This window comes from Chenopodium quinoa, unplaced genomic scaffold (assembly GCF_001683475.1).
Source record: "Chenopodium quinoa cultivar QQ74 unplaced genomic scaffold, ASM168347v1, whole genome shotgun sequence".
Classification (NCBI taxonomy): domain Eukaryota; kingdom Viridiplantae; phylum Streptophyta; class Magnoliopsida; order Caryophyllales; family Amaranthaceae; genus Chenopodium; species Chenopodium quinoa.
This window is the reverse complement of record NW_018744301.1, coordinates 4,139,398-4,155,992: the sequence shown is the minus strand read 5'-3', so window position 1 is coordinate 4,155,992 and position 16,595 is coordinate 4,139,398. Positions and strand designations below refer to the sequence as shown.

The 16,595-nt window shown below is 35.5% G+C and overlaps 1 protein-coding gene across 2 annotated transcripts; it reads left to right on the top strand.

Annotated features, from left to right (window-relative positions):
- Window positions 1-680: 680 nt before the first annotated feature.
- Window positions 681-7,146, top strand: LOC110695528. 2 transcript variants are annotated; one of them, XM_021872752.1, is made up of 9 exons: window positions 681-2,086; window positions 2,176-2,302; window positions 4,173-4,355; window positions 4,582-4,679; window positions 4,796-5,008; window positions 5,084-5,176; window positions 5,977-6,090; window positions 6,173-6,626; window positions 6,810-7,146. In XM_021872752.1, exons 2-8 carry the CDS (start codon window positions 2,278-2,280, stop codon window positions 6,560-6,562), a joined length of 1,116 nt encoding a protein of 371 aa, XP_021728444.1. In that variant the 5' UTR covers window positions 681-2,086; window positions 2,176-2,277; the 3' UTR covers window positions 6,563-6,626; window positions 6,810-7,146. The 2 variants fall into 2 exon arrangements, with proteins under 2 accessions (XP_021728444.1, XP_021728443.1); XM_021872751.1 differs by having other exon boundaries at window positions 704-2,086; window positions 4,793-5,008.
- The last annotated feature ends 9,449 nt before the right edge of the window (window positions 7,147-16,595 follow it).

The following is a 16,595-nucleotide window of genomic DNA, read 5'->3' as shown; positions in this document are numbered from 1 at the left end:
TGAACGTGAAATTGTAGTCACCTTGTGTGAAATGGAGAAAATATTTCTTCCATCTTTTTTCACCATCATGGTCCACTTGTGTCTTCACCTAGCTACGGAAGCTAAAATTGGTGGACCAGTACAATATCGTTGGATGTATCCGTTAGAAAGGTACTTATACATTTCAAATTTGATTTAATAATTTTTGTAGGCTCTTACGTAGATTTAAATGCTATGTTCGCAATAAAAGTAGGTCAGAGGGTTCCATTGCGGAAGGTTACATCATTGAGGAGTGCATGTACTTTTGTTCAAAATACTTGAATGAAATCGAGACAAAATTTAATCAACCTGAGAGGAATGATGATGCGGAAAATGATGACTACAAGGGTCTATCAATTTTTGCATCGTCTGGTGTTCCTTTAGGGAAGGCTAAATGTAGGTCTCTTAGTGAAGAAGAGTTAACACAAGTTCGAAAATATGTACTTAAGAATTGTGATGAAGCACAAACTTATTTAGAGTATGATATTTTTCTTTTCTATTTATAAAAAACTTCAAGTATACTTTCCCATGATTATTTTATAACAACTATTCTTTTGAATTTCAGTGAATATGAAGAGTCCACATCAAACAAAAATTTAGTTGATTGGTTTCGTGACCGGGTATTTTTTAGAATCAACTGTAGTTATTTTTTAATTACAAGTGTAGTACTAGTCTAAGTTTTATTTAGCTAATATTATATTTATTGTTAGGTCATCGATTTGCCTAATGATTGCAATTACCAAGTGGTGAAAGATTTGAAAACATTGGCTTTAGGTCCTTTGAATTTGTGTTCAATGCTTCAATGGGATTCTTGCAATTGGATTCAGATTCCACACAAAGAATACAGAAATGAAAAGGGTACACCAAAATAGTGGTGTTACAATCAAAGGCATTGCTAGGAATATGGAAAAAGATTACTACGGGATTCTCACTAACATACTTGAGATACAATATTTAGATGGAAAGCGTGTGGTTTTGTTTCATTGTGACTGGTGGGATGTCAATAGGGTAGGAAGAGGTGTCAAAGTTGACAAACATGGCAATGTGAGTGTCAATAGTCTTTGTTCATTGCGTACCAAAGAACCCTTTGTGCTCAGGTCTCAAGCTCAACAAGTCTTCTATGTTAGTGGCGGACTTGATCCCGATTGGCTTGTTGTTGTGAAGACCCATCCAAGGCATCACTATAATGTTGTAGAAAAGGAAGGGACCGAAAGTGAAGAAGATGCATTGCAACAACTACAATCTGAAGGTGCTCATATCTCAAGCTCAAGTAATTTGCAAGAGACTCATGATCCATTTGTTGAAATAAGAGATGATATTGGTGAAATGATCGTAGATGCTACCAAGAAAAATCAACCCAAAGATCTAAATGATATGGACTTACAAACATTAGATGACGACGATTTGCTAGAGGATGATGATGAGGATGACAGTGAGAGTGACCAAGAGAGCGACGATGATGATATTGATATTGCTTAATTTTTTTTTCTTTTTGTTTTTTTTAGCATGAATTGTATGTGTTGATACATATATTCATGGATTCCTGAAAAACCTTTGTAGTTATAATTACTTATTTTTTCACACTTTGCATTCGTGTTTTTATTGGCTTATTTGAATAGATATATTCCAGGATGTTTTTGTTTTATGCACAGTTATTGGTAAATGGCTTGTAGTATTTGACAGTAATTGTACACCATGTGTATAGTAGCTGGCAGCAGCTTTGCATTAGGGATGTAGTGGATGGTAGTAAATTATATTAGGCAGTCAATGTGCATTACAATTCTATTGTAAAATTGTCTAACCTTATTTGTTTTTTACTTTGTAAATGCAGATGAATGAGTATGAAAAAAAGAGGCTTCTTACAATAGCAGCCAACAAAAACAGACTTAAGTCGTTGGGCATAAAAAGAGTCTCATCTTCTTTGACAAGCTTGGTTGAAGGGACAAAAAAAAAAGAAAAAAAAGGAAAAAAAATTGCTGGCATGGAAGATGATGAATATGTTCCCACTAATGATGAGCTTGAGGTTCGGGAACGTGAAATATAACCTCAAATCAGGTTTACAAGAAAGGTATAATATGAACTAATAAGTATGATTTATTTAGTTTTTCAACCAACCTCTATAGTTCTGGTAATTTTTTGTTAATTAATTTTTATCAGGCTAACATAAGACATTTGAGAGATGGAAACAAAAAAGACAATTTCATTCCACCAAACACAGTGGCAAAGTTTCTAAAGACGAACAAGAAAGCACAAAACACAATGGCCATGGATATCTTAGAAAAAGGTACTTCATTATTCTTGATTTTGGTTTCTAGCTTATTACCGTCAGTTTGATCTTATTAGGTACCTTAGTTACCTAATAGCTACTACATTTGTCAAAATTTTCTGTTTTTGACATCTGTAGGATTTTGTTCTTAGGTGAAACCGTGAAATGATGGACTATTGTTTCATTTATATGGTCACTTGTTAATATTGTAATATAATTTAGCTTTCGTGTCGTTGTTTGTTGATAACACATAGCTTGATTACGTTTGTATGGCATATCTTATGCTAGTCTATACGGTTTGCATACTTTGTTGTGGTTGTTTTCTGCCACTAATTTATTTTGTTTCATGTAATTATTCTTAGTTATATCACCATTAGATTAAATACATATCTGCCCACCAATTTTCATTTTTGAGTGATAAAAGTACTGCTCTATATCTCCCCTAACCTTCCCTTGACCATTTTGTTAGTCCATATGTATTATACTAATATCCATGTACATATGAAAACATTAGTTTTGGTATGCAATGTAATTGCTTTTACGTAAAAAAAAAAAGTTATTCAGCTAATGAAATAAGTGTTTAGTATAGGAAAGTTGGGTAACCTCATCATTCTATGAGTATTCATACTCCAACTAATGTTGTACGGTTCAAATTTATTTTGTCAAATTCCTTGTTCTTACCATCTTCTATGAATAAATTATTGGTATTTTTGATATTCCTCAATAGTATATGCTACATGGCATGAAAGAAAGTCAAACTCCCCATATTCATGATTTCATGCTTGATGTTTAATGATAAATTTTCTGACTGTTATATTAGAGGGTTGTTGCGAGTAGGTGTAGCAGTATATCACATACAAAATTTCATTCCAGATTGGATTATGATGATGGCTTACTTATTGTTAAAGTTTCAACTCCATATCTCTATATGCATGCTAAAAGATTGGCTTACTTATTGCTAATAGCTACTACATTTGTCTTCTTTCCCAAATGCCAAAATAGAGCTTCTGAAAAGTGGTTCTGCTCTGATTAGTTGTCCCCTGCTGCTGTTTGTTGTTGGTGTCTGTCTTGTGGGTTGCTTGGTGTGCTTGTGCCCATTTGTTGCTGTTGTTTGCGCCTGTGGTATGTATGCAAGATAGGTGGCCTTGGTCTTGGTTGATTCATTACACATGTCAAAAAGCGGGCTGCCAAACCTTCAGCTAGATCATAACACCAACCATTTAACCATCTAAGTTTTCAATTTTAATTTTTTTTTTATTTTTTAGTATATTTCATGTAATATGAGTGAACTAGATAGGTGCTTTTTGGTTACATTGAACAAAATCAGATTATCAATTTCACGCATATTGAACAAAATTGCAATCCTTATTATTCAACAATGATACCAAATGTGATCAGCAGAGCTGCTGGCAGGAGCACCCGCAGGCTGGCTGCGGTCAGTGCTGTCCACTACAAGCTGGCTGCGGACTGCACTGTTCCCAGCAGACGCAGCAGCCCTTGTGGTGTCCGTGGCAGCATTGGCAGCCTCTGTGACCTCTAAAACAGCCTCTAAATCCTCCAAAAAATCCAAATCAACACCCACATTATCCCCCGGAGCTTGCACTATAGTTTCGTATACCTCATCCCCGTTGACCCATTCCATTACACATAGCTCTATTTTTATTAAAGCAAACAATAAATCAGTTAATAAAGTAAACAATAAATCAGTTAATAAATCAGTTATAGGTTTTGTGATGAATTAGTAAAATTTCAATTAACCAGACTCATGGGAATGTTTGTGGATGCTATAGATTCAATATCATCACTCAGAGTGTTTCAGCAACAATCAAAACCAATCCTTCCTTATTACTTCAGTAAAGACTTGTTTTTATTCTATACATGTAAACAGAAAACGATGAAGAAATTGGAGAAACAAGGGAGAATAATAACACCGTTGAGGGGGGCTATGATGAGGAAGGACGACAGATTGGTCAACCACTTGAACTTGAAGATGCATCTTTGGATACTGAACCATTGAAGGACAAGGAACTCTTGACTGTACCAGAGAATGAGGACCTTAACATTTCATCAGGTTTGACTTTATTATCCCTTAAAACATATATATATGACAATATGCTTCAAGTCATGTCAATTCACTACCCAGTGAGCTTATGCTTGATACAGGTGCCTCTAAAATAAAAGAGGAACGGTATATTGTAGAAAGCTTACCCTGTTACCTCCTGAGGAAAAACTGAATGTGGAGTTTGACAATGGTGTGGCTATTGGTGATAATGCTTCATTATTTTCTTTCTTCTTGGGTCAACAAGTTCGAAATAAAGCTATATGTTCGGTACAAGTTAAATGTTGGGACGATTATAAATCTGAAACATTAGACCATTTGTGGGCTTGCATCACGGTAATATGTTATCATAATAAACATGTTTATGGGGTTTTTGTTTCTCTTATTAACAATGAAACATTGTCAACTTGATGTATGAGCAATAATTAATTTATCTTTGTCTTTTGCAGGAGAAGTGGTCATTTGATGACCCTGAAAATAGGCAGGAGTGTGTTATGAAACATGCACAACGTTTATTCAGAGGTGCTAGGAGAAAATTGAAATCAAAGTACTTTAATGATAAAAACTTGAAAACAAAAGATGAACTTCTCAAAAATAAGCCTAGTCATCTAACTAAAGTGGAATGGAAGTTCTTGGTTGACTATTGGAGTGAAGAGGCGGTTATGGTAAAATACACAGATAATATATCTTTATTCTTATATAATTAACGTATATTATTGATTAAATCCTTTTTATTGTAGGAGAAGAGCAAAAAAGCAAGTGAAAGTAGGGCACATCAGAAGATGCCTCACTATAATGGCACTAAAAGCTTCGGTCGCACTAGACAAGAAATAGTATGTAACAACTACTCTGTCTAATTTTAACTTTTGATTCTTGCCATATATAGGACTACAATACTCTATGATGTCACATCAAGCCTTAATTACTACCTTTACTACATTCTATCATTTTCTAAAGAGCTCAAAAGGCTACACTAAATAAACTAATGAGACAAGCATCTGTTGCAGCTGTAAGTGGTTAGTGTTGCAGGCTGTTGTGGGTGGAGAGTGCTCCCCTGTTGTTGCTGCATTTTCTATGACTTGCACACAAGCCTTGCCTTCACACTAGCCCCCTCCCTTCCTGCATACCAGCCCCCTCCCTGCCTTCACACCTGCCCCGACCCCCTTCTGCCAGACTGCACATACCTGCATCCCCTCCCTACTTGCACACCAGCCTCCCTTCCCTGGATTTCCTACACACCAACCTAGTCCTTTCATACATAACAACCCCCACTCCCTCCTACCACTTACCTGCCTGCTTGCACACTAGCCCCCCTCGCCCTAGCATTCCTGCACACCACGTCACCACCCACGCCCCCCTTCCCCGGCATTTCTGCACACCACGTCACCACCCACGCCCCTTTCCTGCACACACCTAATTATAATTTTCTGTTTTGTTTATTTTTCATTTTTTATTTTTTTTATTAGCTGAATTCTGAACACATGGAAAATTAAATTCTATTGGACATAACTAAATGTCATTAGCTTCCAAACCACTAAAATTTTACGAAGTAATTCTCGCACTTATTCAAAATATGCAAACGTACAATAATTAGGAGTGTAATTTGATTCTAAAAACTCTGTAATGTTTGTAGAGGAAGAAGAATGGCGGGAAGTGTTCTCGAGTTGATGTATTGGTTGCAACTCGCACAAGAAAATCCGAGAAGGCTGTGAATGCAATCAATTTGGCAAATAAAACTCATGCAGTAGTAAGTTTATAAGTTTTATGTTTGTTATTTTCCATTTAACATTTACCGTCTTATCTTCTAACTTAATATTGTTTATTCATAGGATGAGATAAACAAATTAAAGGAACAAAGAGAGCAAGGTCTTAATGAGAAAACAGATGAGCAAATTATTCAGGATGTGCTTGGCAAAGATACACATGGGTATTTGAAAGCATATGGACCTGGTAGAAGTATTACGCAACATTTTAAAGTAAAGCCCTCTCGAATTGATCTTACTCAAGAGGTGAATGAAGTTAAAAAGAAAGCAGATCAAGCAATTGAAGATGCAAGAAAAGAAGCTGAAAATGCTAGAACAGAAGCAAAACAGGCTAAATTAGAAGCTGAACAAGCCAAAAAAGAGGCGGAAGCTGTTAAGAATGACGTGGACAGAAAAATTGCTGATAATAATGCAGTTTGGGAGAAGAAGTTTAGTCAACTTCTGGATTTTCTTTGAGCAGGAAGTTCATCAGATTCATCAGATTCTGATGATTCAGGATGTCAAGGTTCAAAGGAATGAAGTAAGTAATGCTATCTTCACCGGTTATGCATTATACATTTTATCTTATATTCAATACAATTGTTACATTTTTTAAAGCTAAAGAATCTTGACCTCTTACGATTGGCTTATAGCCTTCCTAAAACTCACATTCATTACGATTGGCTTATATTAACTTGATCATTTATCTATTTATTTATTGTAGGTAACAAGGAGCGGAGCACAAACATATTGTCACATGGTATATATAGAGTATATATTGTTCTTTAGCAACATAATTTGAGTGTTCTTTTTTTTTTTTTTTTTTTTTTTTTTGGTAAGAGTGAGCTAGTGATGAGACAATTGATTTATAGTATGTTTGTATGTATGGATATCAAACTCAAGTATGTTTGAATGTACGGGATTCCAAGACATTAATATGATTTTTTTAATGTTATGTATCTATTTCAGCAATGACAAATATGACATATTTGAGGAAAACTCCATCTGTAATATTCAGTTATGCTTATATCATAGATAATGCTGCAACAAATTAAAGCTTATGCCTATTGAAATTAGTAGCCACGATAATCATTAGTGTTAAGAGATATTATTTGTCACGGTAGCAATGTGGTAATGGATTTATTTGCCACGGTATTATTTGTGGCAAACAAATAAATTAGCTACGGTATATTGCGGAGACAAAGTTTATTAGCCACGGTAATATTTGTGGCAAAGAAGATTACTGGTCACGGCAATGTTTGTGACAACCAAGTTTATTAGCCACGGTAGAATTTGTGGCGAAGAACTTGTTAGCCACATTAATATTCGTGGCAAGTGAATTTGTTTGCCACGTACATACCCGTGGCATAAAAATCGAAATTTGTCACGACATCAATTATCCCGTAGCAAATTTCCTAGCCACGGCCTCTTGTGTCACAGGAGTAAATTTCAAAATTCCCGTGGCTACACTACATTGCCACGAGAATTTTAAACTTGTGCCACGATTTTACTCGTGGCACAAAGGTCAATTTGTTGTAGTGTTACCAAGTCGGCAAACCATGGAAGTTCTTTCACATTAACGACATATAAGGATTCATCAAGCATCCTATCTTCAATTGGGGAATCATCATCTTGGACTAGAGAATCGTCAAGGCCAGAAAGATGGTCCGCCATAACATTTTCCGCTCCTTATTTTAAGTCTAATCTCAATGTCAAAAGTTTGAAGCTCGATCACCCAACCAATAAACCTTGGCTTTGATTCCTTCTTGGCAAAGAGATATTTAGAGCTGCATGATCTGTGAAAACAATGGTCTTAGACCCAAATAAGTAACAATGAAACTTCTCAATAGCGTGCACTATTGCTAAGAATTTCTTCTCCGTTGTTGTATAGTTCCTTTGAGCTCCATTAAGGGTCTTTGACATACAGTAGATGACATGATGCTTTTTGTCCACTCTTTGACCTAAAACACCTCCAATGGTCGCGTCACTAGCATTACACATCAATTTAAAATGCAAATACCACCTCGGGGACAATGGGAGTGAAGATCAAAGCTTTTTTTAACCTTGATAAAAGCCTCTAAGCATCTACCATCAAACATAAATATGATATCTTTTTGAAGATGATCTTTGAGAGGTTTTGCAATAAGAGAGAAATCCTTGATGAACCATCTATAAAACTCGACATGTCCCAAGAAAGATTTTATCCCTTCCACATTAACCAAAGGTGGAAGCTCCTCAACCACTTCAATCTTTGCCTTTTCCATCTCTATGCATTTGTGAGAGATCTTTTGATCAAGGACAATACCCTCCTAAACCATGAAATGACATTTGTCTCAATTCAAAACCAAATTCACCTTCTCACATCTAGCCAAACATTTCTCAAGATTCGCAAGGCATGCCTTAAACGAAACTCCACCTATCGAAAAATCATCCATAAACACCTCCATTTGCTCTTCCAACATATCTCCAAATATGCTCATCATACATCGTTGGAAAGTAGCAGGGGAGTTGCAAAGCCCAAATGGCATTCTCATATAAGCAAAAGTTCCATATGGACAAGTAAAAGTTGTTTTCTCTTGATCATCCGAGTGAATAAAAATTTGGAAAAACCAAGAATATCCATCAAGAAAGCAATAGTACTTGTGCCTTGTTAGTCTTTCAAGAATTGATTAATAAAGGGAAGGGGAAAATGATCCTATTTTGTGGATGTGTTTAGACGTCAACAGTCTGTACACATTTGCCATCCCGTAACCGTCCTTGTAGGGATGAGCTCACCTTTCTCTTTATCCACAACGATAATTCCTCATTTCTTTGGGACAACATGAACCGAGGAAACCCATCTAGAGCTAGAAATGGGGAATATAATTCCCGCATCCAATAGCTTAGTGATTTCCTTCTTAACTACCTCCCCCGTTTGAGGGTGTTGCTTTCGTTGTCTTTAAATGCTAAATGAGGCCCCTCCTCAAGAGTAATGTGGTGTGAACATAAAGCCGGGCTTATACCTTTGAGATGATCAATTTTATAGCATAAAGAACCTTGGTGCTTCCTCAATACACCACATAATTTTTGAGCTTGACTCTCACTTACAGAGGAACTAACAATGACGGTATAAGTAGAATTGGAACTTAAAAATTCCTAACTAAGGTGTGATGGTAGAGGTTTGAGCTCTAAAATCAGCACACCTTTACCTTCCCTGGTTGAGGCTACTTGCAATGCATCTTGGCTTGAAATTACCATGCAAATGTGATAATCACTCTTCTCCATACTCTCATCAATGACTTTTTCAAAGAAAACCATTTCCTTGTGTAGGCGTCGCTCGATGTGCGCCTACGTTAAAGCATGTGGTGAATATGCTTGACACTCATAGGAAGTGGGAATTGACATAATACGATTTGGGACAAGGAAAGTAGAGAGCCGCCAACAAGTTTTTAAGGAACTTGTAAACCGTTCACGGATCATAAAAGGCAACCACGATAAAGGGACAACGATAGGCAACAACGATTGACCTGTGAAGCTTACACCCCATTCATAATCCATGAGATTACTAACTCCATATGGTTCGGAACCACGAAAGAAGGATCGGGGATGATGGTACGAATTGAGTCATGGAGTCCCATTCGCCCGTTTAGGCCTCTACTCGATTCTTATAGTGAAAAGTGATTCCTGCGATCTCAAAAGCATACAAACAAAATATTCAATTCGCTCCAAACTATTATTATGCTGAACTAGTTAAATATGAATGCAACATATAATTCTAAACCGGTTATCCAAATTATCTTATTAGACGTGATTTTGAATTACATATTCCCTTTAAACATGCAATATGGAGACCAATAAATAATAATAAAATAAGCATCAATATTGGAAGAAATTTAACAATAATAGCGTTATAACCCTAATCATAATACTAGCTATATTAAAATAAAATAAGAGTAATTGAATTAATTAATTACTCACATTCCGCACGTTCCTTTAAATTGCTACATCATGAATAAACTGTTAGTAACTTCAATTAAATTATAATTAAATTGAAAAAATTAAATTAAATAAAAAGTAGATTTTATTTGGTCCAAACCCTCAGTTAATTATACCTTTTACGCCTTGATTTAAGGACGGAACCTCGGGTTAAGTATGAACTCCTTGGAGTGCTTAAAGGAAGTATTTTGAGGGAATAGGTTGGCTAGTGTTTAGGGAGAAGAGAATTATTTTGTGATCAAGCTTATTGATGATTGAAAAAGGGGAGATATGAACTCTATTTATAGAGAAAAAAGAAGGGTCGAAAAAACAAGATAAGATCCAAATTAAATCAGAATAAAACTCGATAGACTGCAGTTTTTGCGATTTTTGTTTTTATCATATCTTTTGATCCAGAAATTGAAATAAGATGAATAAGATATCGTTGGAAAGATCTTGAAGTCTAATTTCTAACCCAATTAGAATAAGATTAAAAAATTTAATAGAATAAAAGATATGGCCGAAATATTAAGACGGTGTCAGTTTTGGATAGAGTTTGATATTTTGTTTATAACTTTTCCGTTATAGCTCGGTATTGATATTATAATATATTATTGGAAAGATAATTTCAAGGGTTATACAACCATATAAAATATGGATAAAAACTATAAGTCAAGAAAATAATATCTGTCTATCTTTTAACATCTTTCAATTCGGATAGAAATAGGAATTTGAAAAAGAAAAGTTTTATTCAATTTTAAACTCTTTAATGTTATCTTTTTAAAAATGATATCTAAGATCTTTTAAACTCTATGCTTGAAGAAATCCACCAGATAATACTTTCCATGCTTGAAGAAAGTCGACAGATGATGAGTTTGCAAGTCTCTGTGTATCGAGAACCTTGCGTCATGAAATGATGGTGGTTCGATTGTCCCCGAACGTGGGCTGTAGATGGCCCGCTTGTCCCCAGACGTGGCCTGTTGTTGGTCTGCTTGTCCCCGAACGTGGCCTGTAGTTGGTTTGCTTGTCCCCGAACGTGGGCTGTAGATGGTTCGCTTGTCCCCGGACGTGGGCTGTGGATGGTCCGCTTGTCCCCGGACGTGGGCTGTAAATGGTCCGCTTGTCCCCGAACGTGGAATGTAGATGGTCCGCTTGTCCCCGGACGTGGGCTGTAGATGGTCCGCTTGTCCCCGGACGTGGGCTGTAATTGAGACTTGCAAAATAAAATTTGCCAAGGGACTCGTATAGACTATGATTGACTTGACCAAGCTTGACTTGACACGACATGACATGTGTATGACTTGTGATTGTGTGTGTATAAGTGCACAAACAACCAAAAATGCAAAAGCAAAAAATTTCCGTCATTTTTGTCATGAGACGAGTGGAGGGTACCAACTTTCTCTCGAAAAAGAAAGACGTGAAAACAGAGCTTTTATTTTCGAAAATCCCTCGATGAGAAAATTTTGAAAAAGTTTTTTGAATTTCCCCAAAAGAAAAAATATGAAATTGGGAAGAAGTTTTGAATTTCCTCATTGAGCAAGACAAAATGCATCGTATGGATTGAATTGCTTGTCTTTAAAATAATGTATGCATGATGCATGTTCTTAGGCCAGGAGGCTAAGGACAATTACATCATGTGACACAATAAATGAATGAACTTAGGTCATAAAGCTAAGCATCATATATGGTGTAAAGAAACGATCTTGAATGTCACTTAGGTTTGGAAGCTAAGCACATATATAGATAAAGTGATTATTACATGTTTCTTAGGTCAAGGAGCTAAGAACGATATTCTTTGTACGATTACAAATCATTGATATATAAATGTTGCTCAGCACATTATGCAATGCATGAAACAATGAACATTGCTCAGGTCAGGAAGCTAAGCAAGTATATAATGTTTCTTTTAATGAATTTTGTCTTGAAAGATGATGAAGCATGCGCGGCAGGGAAACAAGATCTCATGATAAAGGGTTCTTAAAGGGAAGGATGCCCGATACGGATATGGATGTGTGACTAAAGTGTTTGAATGTGATACTAAGGCTGGCTGCAAGGGTAATGGTAATGGAAATATATGTGAGAAGAGTCAATGATGATGACTCTTTAGGCTGGGTAAGCTAATGTGATGTGGGTTCAAGCCCCCAAGTCTAGGTCTAAACGGGTAGGGGTAAGCATTGGATATTCTTTGACTCGATCATGCATGGATATGAATATGAATGTGGCGGCACCTCGATGTGAGGTTGCCTACGTATTCGGAAGGAATCAGGCCGAACGTAGCTCTAACCGAACATTGCACAAGTATGTGTACACCTGAAAGAGGTCTTTCAAGGGTAGTAATATGGTTAAGTTGATGGTTTAAAGATGAAAAGGGTACAAGGCTCAAGACCCGAGAGAATCCCCAAGATGTGTAATTGTGAATTTGGAAATTTTGTATTTTGCAAGTTTATATTCATTTTTTTTATTATTCTTTTGAATCAATGTAGGCAATCTCAGATCATGTGGTCCATCACTAACTTAGCATTCATGTTTCTCAGGCACGGTATCAAGCACTCGATGAGAGACGTAATTTGAGACGTGTTCATATCAAAGACATTGGAACACTTGCCTTTAGACATTGTTTTATTGTCGCTTTGCTGGGTTTTTTTTTTTTTTTTTTTCTTTTTGAATGTTATACAATTACACATCTTCCAATCCCAGGGTTAAGTGAATGTGAGTTGAGGAAATGAAGGCCAAACGTTAGACGAGGCTCAAAGTGGTTGATGAAGAAATGGAATGTGATTGAACGGTTAATAGGGAATGAATGGGTTGCAAAGGTACCTCAAATCATTGGTATACCTTGTGTTCGCTTCGGCAATTGATTTTTTTAATTTTTAATTTTTATTCTTATTTTTTTATTTTTTTTGCTAATCACATGATCGAATGTAAGAAAGAGATTCTCGTTTATGAAGAAGGTAGGAAATGTGACACATATACACATGGATAAGGAGAACCTATGCTAGGCTTTTTAGGGAGAAGGGTTTGAAACAAAATAAGAATAAAACATGAAATCTTGGTGTGAAGCTTGCATCGTGCTTTGTCTTCATGGCTGTTTATGAGTTACTTCTAGCTGCCTGCTGAGGAAAATAGTTTCTTGTTGTTGATGCTTTGATTGGAAGGAAAGAAGGAAGGAGTGACGTTTTCCCTTATTCTTCCAACTATTGCCTGGTTATTTTAGACTCATGTACTGTGTGAGGAAGAACTCATTTAGTGCATTCACTCAATACTCGGATTGAAAAGGAAGAGCGTATGAAATGATTTTGAAAACTGATGGGAAATACTCCACTCATTTCTATTATGACTGAAAACGATGCATGCATGGTCCTAGTATACGATCATAAACAATATAGTGCATTACTCGAAGACAATGTGCGTGCAATGACTCAACATGTGTGATTAGGTGAGTTTATTAGGACTAGTGGTATGATCGCATGGCTAGACATGAGGACGTTGTGAAAAACAAAGGACCCAATGACCAAATAGCACGGAAGACTAAAAGATAAACTAACATGATTAATTTTGTCCAATTTTAATGTTTATGCTATTTACTAGGTGAAAACGGTCCATTGGCAATCATTAGTCATAAATAAGATCAACCACAATCAAAGACAAAAAATACATGTTAAGGTTAGCACAAAAATTGATCACAAGAAACTAGGAAGAGGACTAGAATTCTAGAAGAGTTATGACTCATGGGTATAAAAAAATAAATAAATAAAAAGAAAAATCTATAATCCTATGTTATACGAGTTGACACGGATTACAGGAATTGGCTAAGACTAGCTTGACACGAAAAGATATTAAGAAAAAGTTGAAACTAAAAAGACACCTAAACTGGACAGGCTATAGTATATCGGTTATAACTTTTGATCTGTTACTTTGATTAGGACGACACCAACTCTAGATATGACCAAAATACATTGACTCTTGTATAGGATACGAGAATAAAAAATCTGGGTGACTCAAAAATTTTTAAAAAAAAATCTATAACTCGACTCTAATAAAAAAAAGAGTTTGAAAAGAGAAAATAATTATTAAAAATAGTAAAAAAAAATGCACATATAAGCATATGGTCACGCATGATTCAATGAAGTTCGCAACCTAAAGTCAAGTTTTATGTTGGACTATGGTAAAGCTTTTGGGTGTCAAAGGGTACCATGGTTAAGAGTTTGGACGTGTTAGCAAGGAAGCCTCCCTTGAGGGTGTATGCCAACGAACGGCTCCGTAAGTTCGAGATGAAATGGAACTCGACTCCATGGTTTGGGTGGATTTCAAAACTCGGATGAACCCTTATTTCCATGAGCGTTTTGTGGTTGATAGAGCATAAATCCTCCGGGCTAGCCATATACGTAGAACACGTACTATTGTGGATAAATAGGTAAGCTAAAATGCATATGCATATGTGACAATGCTAATTAAATCATAGGAATACTTTTCAAGAATCTTTCAAGTCTCATCCACTCATGTCAATTAAATACCGATCACTCAAATCGATAAATAACCAAGAATCCTCCCCAGTGGAATCGCTAAATTGTAGGCGTCGCTCGAAGTGCGCCTACGTTAAAACATGTGGTGAATATGCTTGGCACTCATAGGAAGTTGGAATTAACATAATACGATTAGGGACAAGGAAAGTAGAGAGCCGCCAACAAGTTTTTAAGGAACTTGTAAACCGTTCACGGATCACAAAAAGGCAACCACGATAAAGAAACAACGATAGGCAACAACGATTGACCCGTGAAGGTTACACCCCATTCATAATCCATGAGATTACTAACTCCATATGGTTCGGAACCACGAAAGGAGGATCGGGGATGATGGTACGAAGTGAGTCATGGAGTCTTATTCGCCCGTATTGGCCTCTACTCGATTCTTATAGTTAAAAGTGATTCCTGCGATCTCAAAGGCATACAAACAAAATATTCAATTCGCTCCAAACTATTATTATGCTAAATTGGTTGAATATTAATGCAACATATAATTCTAAAATATCGTGATCACTTAATTAATAACAAGATTAAAAAGGAACCTAAACCGGTTGTCCAAATTATCTTATTAGACGTGATTTTGAAATACATATTCCCTTTAAACATGCAATATGGTGACCAATAAATAATAATAAAATAAGCATCAATATTGGAAGCAATTTAACAATAATAGCGTTAGTCAAATCAAATATAAAATAACCCTAATCATGATACTAGCAATATTAAAATAAAATAATAGTAATTGAATTAATTAATTACTCACATTCCGCACGTTCCTTTAAATTGCTACATCATGAATAAAATGTTAGTAACTTCAATTAAAATATAAAGTAGATTTGATTTGGTCCAAACTCTCAGTTAATTATACCTTTCACGCCTTGGTTTAAGGACGGAACCTCGGTTTAACTATGAATTCCTTGGAGTGCTTAAAGGAAGTATTTGAGAGAATAGGATGGCTAGTTTTTAGGCTAAAGAGGGAGAAAAGAACTATTTTGTGATCAAGCTTATTGATGATTGAAAAAGGGGAGATATGACCTCTATTTATAGAGAAAAAAGAAGGGACAAAAAAACAAGATAAGATCCAAATTAAATCGGAATAAAACTCGATAGACTACAATTTTTACAGTTTTTGTTTTTATCATATCTTTTGATCAAGAAATTAAAATAATATGAGTAAGATTTCGTTGGAAAGATCTTGAAGTCTAATTTCTAACCCAATTTAAATAAGACTAAAATAATTTATAGACCAAAATATATGGCCGAAATAGTGAGACGGTGTCAGTTTTGGATAAAGTTTGATATTTTATTCATATCTTTTCCGTTATTGCTCGGAATTGATATTATAATATATCATTGGAAAGATAATTTCAAGGTTTATCCAACCATTTAAGATTTGGATAAAATCTATGAGGCATGATAATAATATCTTTCTATCTTTTAACGTCTTTCAATTTGAATAGAAATAGGATTTTCAAAAAGAAAAGTTTTATTCAATTTTAAACTCTTTAATCTTATCTTTTTAAAAACGATAATTAAGATCTTTAAAAACTTATATAAGCTTCTAATTAATCCTAATTGGTTTAGGAATGAGATAAAATAATTTGGACCCTCCACATGATCATTGGGTCGTAGGTAAGGTGGGCTTAGGTTCGGTTTGGGCTCAGTTTAATATTTTGGCCATAACTTATTCGTTATAACTCGTATTTGGGCTTATAATATATCGTTGGAAAGCTCTTTTAAAGCCCCATCCAACTATTCAATCATTGAACCCAAATAATGGACCAAAATAAACTGGTTCAAACGTTTTTATAAAAAGGACACGAAATGAATGATTTTAAAGGACACGAAATGAATTATTTTGGGTTTAAAGGCACAAAAAGAGGAAAATAAGTTATGGTTTGGGGAAATGGCTAGTAATTGGGTTTTTTTATGAAATGGAAATATGGATTTAAGCACTCCAAGATTAAATACTCAACCCGACCAATAATGGCGGTGAAAGGTTATTCATCATCGGATTTGGTTTTGGGGAGACT